The sequence below is a fragment of the Juglans regia genome, chromosome 8 (genome assembly GCF_001411555.2).
Source record: "Juglans regia cultivar Chandler chromosome 8, Walnut 2.0, whole genome shotgun sequence".
Lineage (NCBI taxonomy): Eukaryota > Viridiplantae > Streptophyta > Magnoliopsida > Fagales > Juglandaceae > Juglans > Juglans regia.
In genome coordinates, this window is record NC_049908.1 from 29,071,601 (window position 1) to 29,079,181 (window position 7,581).

A 7,581-nucleotide genomic window follows, 5' to 3' on the forward strand; every position below is an offset into this window, starting at 1 on the left:
GTACAACTAACGGCAATTTTGACAGTTGCCCATAATTTTTAGTTCCCAATACATCTTGAAATATAATATTTTCTTTACTTCTTTGCCAATTGTCACTAAATATGCCAAAAAAAAAGTTATTATTTGAATAGTTTCATTATATAATTGAAGGCATAAAGAATTAAAAAATAATTTCGTAATATTAAAATTCATTTTTAATGAGGTAGCGTGACTGATTGTAAAAAAGTTGTAAGAGAGTTGTACCATAACTCATTCCACATGTTGCACAAGTGTATTATTCAACATTCTCATTATTCCTTCTCAATGCTTGTGAAAACAGGTGGAGGAAGAAATCAATGATTGATTGTCCTCAATGTTTCACAGCTCTATTTTATCTATGTTTATGGGAGTTGTTTTTTTCCTCTCCCCCATTTTCTGAAAATTGCACAGACTAAACAAGAAAATAATACAATAATTACACTTACAATTGCTAACCAAAAAGAATGGTAATCAATAAAGAAAAAGAAAGAGAATGAACTGTATACTTCTCCTGATCAAAAAGCCCACCTGGATCTTGAATACAAAATCTGTTTTCCTTCACCTGCATCTTGATAATTAAACTCTGTTTTTTGAGTTCTCTCGTGCTATCATTGTGGTTAAGCAGCTGCAGTCAGTGCTTTAAAAGCCCCACTCCAGAGGAAACAATTCAGATTTTGATCCCAGCAAAAGAGCTACCAAAAAGCATCCAAACTTGTTTTGGTACAGTTCCTTCTCATCAGCTACCATGTATTTGAGCCAGCTTAGGAGGATCTGGACATATTAGATTTGCCCACAAGTTTGCAAGCTTGACAAAGTAGTGCTCCCCATTCCAAACCACCAGTTTCAAGCCTGATTCAGGCAGTTTTAGAGAAGGTTAAAAAATGCCAGGCTCCCCCACAAGCCCACACCCATCACAATGAAAGAAGATTAAAAAAAAAAAAACTTCAAACTACTTGAATTCAATGAAGTAGGAAATTTGCATCGCAGCATGTATAAAGAATAAATGAAAGAATTTGTACTTTTAAGTTTTCTCATTAAATTTATCATGCATTTTAGAATGATATATAAAACAGCATATGGTAAAAATTCCAAAACCCCCAGTAGAGGAAAACGATTAGCTTAATTAAAACTCGAGAGCTATAAACTCAATACGTACCTGGCACAGCGCTTGCAGTTAAGGCTGATAACCGACATATAGGTTGATCGGAGAAAATATGATTTTGAAGTGTAACTGCATCAATATCATGAATATACTTTATAGATTCCTGTAGTGCCTTTACAGTTTCATCATACTCAACACCAATATCATCACGAATACTCTTGAGAGCATCTTCAAGTCCTGAACCTGACCATATGCTATAACACTCGCTTAGAAGACTATACAAGCCAGTAGCTCCAGAATTTAGAAATATCCATGGTTTATAAAGCTTGGTTGAGGCTCCGATAACTTCAATCACTCTGTAAATTTCTCCAAGGGCAAGGATATACCGCTTCCCTGTATTTTCACCCAATGGAAAAAAAATATCACATTAAGGACAAAATTTTGATGACGCAGAGTCGCACCAAAAGTAAAACCCAAATACACAACACCACCCGTACATTTAAGGATAAAATTTAAGGACAAAATGTAACTTTTTTTACGAGGAAAAGACAAGCTAAAATAAATCTGCCACAACAGCCAACCGGTACCTTCGGGTTCAGATAGTATTTGACTTTGTACATTCTTTTGCAATGACTGCTTCCAAATTGAGACTCCATGTTTCAGCTCTTGAGCACAAACAGAAAGTATACTAGACCATGTAGAAACATAATATTCTTGCTCCTCCACTGATCCCAATTTCAGAATTGCTAGTGTTGATGCCACATCTTTTAGGAGCTCAATAGCTGATATCGCATCCTTTTCTGCCTATTATAACAAAATACATGGAGGTTACAAGCCATAGTCACCAATATGCAAAGTATTGCAACCAATTCAAAATTTAATAAAAAAGAAAGTATTTTCTGAGTTTTTCACATAGTATTCCTTGAATTGTTGTGTTGAAAAAAAGCTACGGGAGAGAGAGAGGGATTCAAATATATAATGTTGGTTGTAAGCTTTATTAGTAAGAACCAAGCTTATACCTCACTTGGAACTGTATTATTCTGAGATGCATAGTTACTTATAAATCTAAACTTTTAGTTCATCCAATGTTTTTCTTAAGGTCATACTGGAAATTGAACTCCAACAAAACATTTTTTTTTTGGTAAGTGAACTCCAACAAAACATAAGAAATACCTACTCAAACAATCACAGCAAACAAGATCAGAACAGTTCCTAGAGCTGGCAAGTGAACAGTTCTGAACAACATATCTAGCACCAGCAGATGTACTACTGCATAAGCACATCTTAACATAGGCTGAAAAATAAGCCAAGCAGCTTATATCATACTATCAGTAGAAGCACAGGCTTATTGTGTTAACAAATTTTATATATCAAGATGCATGTTTTTGATTGGCATATATCAAGATGCAGGTTGTGATGAGAATATAACCAACACACAACTTTCAAATATGGAAGCTTTAAGCTGTAATATTGGATATTTTCCAGTTGTTCATCGCAGATCCTTGCAAAAGATGCATACCAATGGCAATCTTCTTGATATCTGAAATTCTGACTCAAGCACTTGGAACTTGGTTTCCAGCAATACTTCAAGAAATTCATTCAAGTGAATCTCTCTTGCTGATAGATTCTCTGAACGGACTTCTTTAGTAGATATCAGATTATCTTTGTGCAGTTCATTGTACAATTTCTACAACAGAAAGCAATAATAAATAGTAACAAAGTTAAGACCCTTTTAAAAATTGGCTCATCAAAGAATTTATAATCAAAATTCTAAACACAATTTAAGATAAGCATCAGAAAAAAACAAATTCAAATAACATGAAAAATATTCATCATTCTTACATTCTCGATGATGAGAGAGAACCAGAGCTATGAAAAAGAAGGTTAAAAGAGGTGGAAAAAAAACCACTCCTAAACTGTTTGCGTGAATCAAATTGAGAGAGGACCCAACCTCTAAAGCCTTGATCATATTAAATGAATTTCTTATTCATTCAAAATAAACAGCCATGTCAACCTTTTTACCATGACCCTTGCCACTTGAGCCAATTCCTAGGGTTGCCATGTTTGTTAACCTAACATGCTTCTGTGCAAGTTTCTTAAGCTTTTTTGTAGCACATACTTGAAGCATAAAGCTAAATAGGAATTGCGAGAAGAGTGATAATGCATGTTATGAAAGCATAAGACCAAGTCTAGTCACCAACCTGAACATCCTCATCAAGAGATTTTGCTTTGGCCTCTTCACCAGAAAGAACAGCAGTACTTTGAGCTTTCTAACAAATTGCATTTTCACAAGTTAATATGGTGAACAACTTTAACATTTTTAAAAAAAATCTTATTAACTTTGCCAACCTTCAGATTGTCGAGATGATACAGTGCAATTGAGCACAGTTCATCCTTTAATTTGCTATAAAAATCAATGCAATGATTCATGTCTAATGCAGTAGAAAGTGTTTTCTGTAAATCTCCGAGATCAATATCAGAAGTTCGATCGTCAGCTCTGGTTTCTGAACCAGCAGCTTTAAAATCCCAGGAACCATCATCAAAATCATCATCACTGTTCACTAAACCCTCCTTTAATTTGCTATAAAGATCCTCACAATCATTAAGCTCTAAAGCAGTAGAAAGTGTTTTCTGTGAATCTCCGAGATCAATATCAGAAGTTCTATCTTCAGCTCTGGTTTCTGAACCAGCAGCTTTAAAATCCCAGGAACCATTATCAAAATCATCATCACCATTCACTAAATCCGATTCAAACACCATTGTGTTGGAATGCATCCCGTAGTCACTTGCTGGTGATGTATGATTAAAAGAAGCACTCTGCTCAGCTTGACTGTATAAAGTTGATATGATATCATTGATAGACATGTTAGAACTGGGACTTTTAATGGCATCTCTTGGGTTGGAAATGGGTGTAACAGAAGAAATATCTTGGAGGATTGAGAACTCATCCAAATCCAGATTTCCATCACTGAAAATAGACATGGGCAAGGGTTCCCTGTGATTCTTAGACCCTATCTCATTCCTCTGGGAAGAATAGAATGGAGGATGGTCACATAATTAGAAGAAAAGAAGTTTGCCAACCAAAATTTCAAAAGACAGACCTAAATAATTTCGCAACCAAGAATCAGATATAAGAAAAGAGAAAACAGGCCAACATCAAGGCACACATATACACTTATCAAGAAAAGGCAGCACATATATGCTTAAAAAGCAACATCATCTGACATACATGCTAAGGATTGCCTTTGTATACCAGCACCATTGAAGTCAAAATCAACAAAGTATCTTATATCATTTTAAACACACACCCCCCCCCCAAAAAAAAAAAAAAAAAAAAAAAAAAAAATGTGGAAGATGAAAACTGAGAACAAGGATTCACCATAGTTGCTAAATTGACATTCTGAATTGCAGGAAACCTAATATGTGGATTTTAATCAATGAAATAAGTCTGTTAACCTGACTGCTACGTGGATTTCACCACTAAAAGCAGGTGTTTGCACGCCAGTAGGAGAATAATCAGCAACGTTGTACTCTTTTACATCCTAAACTAAAATTTAGTATTATCCACATTCTCTACATATCATTTTTTTTTTTTTTTTTGTAAGTGAACATTCTCTACGTATCTTATCATATAAAATAAATTAAAGAATCAAATCAGAAGGATATAACACCTCATGCTTTGATCCAGTTTCTGAAAATGCATCCTTGAACTCCCCAAAGTTCTCGTCAGATTCATCATTCTCATCAATTAGAGAGGAATTAAATCCATTCTGTTTACTTTTAGAGTAAGACCAAGAGATCATATCTTCTTGAGTTGAAGCTGGATTGAAATTAAATTCAACCTCCCATCCTGCAGATTGGTGAGATATCCCATCAGATGCTACCAAAGGATGTTTAGAATTGTTTGCCCAATTGACATTGGAGGTAAGTGCTTCTACACCAGCAGGAGAAATATCAGCAGCCTTTGGCTCTTCCTACAAACAAAAGGAAGTTTGAGCACATTTTTCCAAAGTTTCAACATTGTATATGGCATAATAAATTCAAATCAAACTGACTCACCGATTTATGTTTCAATCCAGATTCTGTACATGCATCCTTAAATTCCCAGAAGTTATTTATGCCACCGACATTCTCATCACCCAGAGAGGATACAAAAGCATTCTGGTTGCTTGTAAAGAATGACCCTGAGATGCTACCATTCTTAAAACACTGGTTGAAATTAAATCCAGAGGCCAATTTTCTAGAACTTGGAGAGATCCCATCTGATACAGCAAATAAATCATCACGACAGACGACACCGTTACCATCAAAGGTTTGCGCTTCTCCACCATCAAGAGATGTGTTGGTAACCTTTGGCTCCTCCTGCAGCCAAACTAAAAGTCTGACAAAGCACATTCTTTGATATCAACATTATGACATTAAGTAAACAAAATAAAATGACTCACCAACTTATACTTTGATCCAGTTTCCAAGAATGCATCCTCAAGTTCCCAAAAATTCTGTTGAAGTTCAACTTTTGCATTAACATTGTCCATGCTTTTGGAGAAGAAACCCGAGACAAAACCATCTTGTTTAGACATATGGCTCGAGTTGAAATCAGAACCAAGATCTGATTCACCACTACTGGGAGAAGTCCCCTTTGACTCCACAAGCAAATCACCAGGACCACGGATGCCATTTCCAAACGCAAATGTAAGTCTGGCGCCATCAGTATTTTCCAGTACTTTCCCTTCAAACTATACACAAGAAAAACTTTGATTTAGACTGAATGGCACCCCATGCAAGCACAAGTATTTGTATATGTTTAAGGGAATAATTATTACATATATAACATCCTATTTCAAGTCCACAACATAGTTTACTGCCAAACCAAGTAGCTTAAAGAAAGCTACTTGCTTCTGAATTCCCAAGGAATTTTCAATAGTTTACAAACATTATCAACGTACAAATACAGAAACATGAACAATACCCGCCTGGATTCCTCGGTCAATCCACGCTATTGGTTCCACTTTCAGTCCTGATGATTCAAAAACCCCCACTTCCTGATATAAATAGAAAAATAAAATAAAATTCAAGAGCAGATAGTTTCCCTGATGATCCTTTCAGATTTTTCAAGATTGCAAACTCTTTAGGAGCTAACGAAACAAAAACATCCACTTCATCGTGCCTGATAAAATTTTAAAATCAAACAAAAAAGACGAAATTTTAATCCACAAATTTTCACTCTGTGCAAAATTTTAATTATCTAGAGACACAACTTGAAATTTATTGTAAAGTTCTTCAATTAATTATTTCCTTATCTTTTTGTTTTTAGCCACCAAACAAAGGAACTTTTTTAAGTACCTTTACTATAGAATCTCCATTTCCGATACGAGATTCCGCCTTCGCAGCTTTGAATTCCCACTCGCCATACTCATCATCGTCATCAAAGCGATCATTCCCTTCCACTAAATCCGAACCCAACCCATTCGGATTCAAATACAACCAGTTTAGATTAAAATTTGACCCATTTGTACTCAGCTCTGATACATTTGAATTCAAACTCGGCCCGTTATGGGTCTTGATTTGCTGATTCTGATTAAATAGATTTGCAATCAAATTATTACGATTCAAATCCGATCCTTTTCTCCCAGAATCAGTCTTTTTGTGGTTAGATAAAACGGTCGCGACATAGGGAACTGTAGCGTCTGCCGCAGATCCCCCTTTCTCCTCCTCTTCCTCTTCAAATTCCCCGAATATCGACAAAGGCAGAGCTCCCGTTGGCTTCACCCAGCGGGCCTCCCCTGGATTGACCCAACCCGGTTCACGGGGTTCTTTTTCATTGGGATTGTTGGTCCGAGGGGAAAGAGTGTGGGCAGGACAGCCGGGGAGCTTGGATTTGGCCCATTTGGGGGTGGTGCTGAACTCACCCCACGCAACGGGGGAGGATGATGAAGTAGAGGATGATTTTCGGAGGTTGATTTGGGTTGAAAAGGAATGGACGGTGGGATTAGGGAACGATGCGGAATGGAAGTCCCCGAAGCTCTCGTCTTCTTCGTCCTCCGCCAATGCCATAGCTCTGGTCTTCGCTCTCTCTCTCTCTCTCCCCCTGAGGGTCGCTTTTGAGTCCTTTGGTGCGAAACGGTGCGCACGTGGTGCATGTTATAGAACGAATTGCAGTCTGACGTGGACGCAACCCAACTCAGCTTTAGCAGCTTTATGGAATTTTTTTGGGCCCAGATGTACAAGTAACACGCGAATCTAAAACGATAGTGCTATTTCAGAAGGATCATGCTACAGCCCCGGGGGCTCTGGCTGGGGCTGCAGCATATATTATATGTGTTTTTTTTTATAAAAAATCTACTCAATTTCTTACTATTTATACAACTTCCACACTTTATATTATTTTTAATTATTATTATTTTTTTCTTTTATTAAATATTTATTATATAAATAATGGATAAAAAATTTAAAATAATTTA

General features: G+C 36.4%; 1 protein-coding gene across 2 annotated transcripts; it reads right to left on the bottom strand.

Annotated features, from left to right (window-relative positions):
* Window positions 1-272: 272 nt before the first annotated feature.
* LOC109006829 lies at window positions 273-7,218 on the bottom strand. 2 transcript variants are annotated; one of them, XM_018986236.2, is made up of 11 exons: window positions 6,464-7,218; window positions 6,094-6,162; window positions 5,566-5,856; window positions 5,180-5,482; window positions 4,792-5,094; window positions 3,470-4,144; window positions 3,322-3,390; window positions 2,640-2,807; window positions 1,708-1,924; window positions 1,175-1,513; window positions 273-867 (listed from the first exon to the last, which is right to left on the bottom strand). In XM_018986236.2, exons 1-11 carry the CDS (start codon window positions 7,172-7,174, stop codon window positions 755-757), a joined length of 3,258 nt encoding a protein of 1,085 aa, XP_018841781.1. In that variant the 5' UTR covers window positions 7,175-7,218; the 3' UTR covers window positions 273-754. The 2 variants fall into 2 exon arrangements, with proteins under 2 accessions (XP_018841781.1, XP_018841782.1); XM_018986237.2 differs by lacking the exon at window positions 6,094-6,162.
* Between the last annotated feature and the right edge of the window lie 363 nt (window positions 7,219-7,581).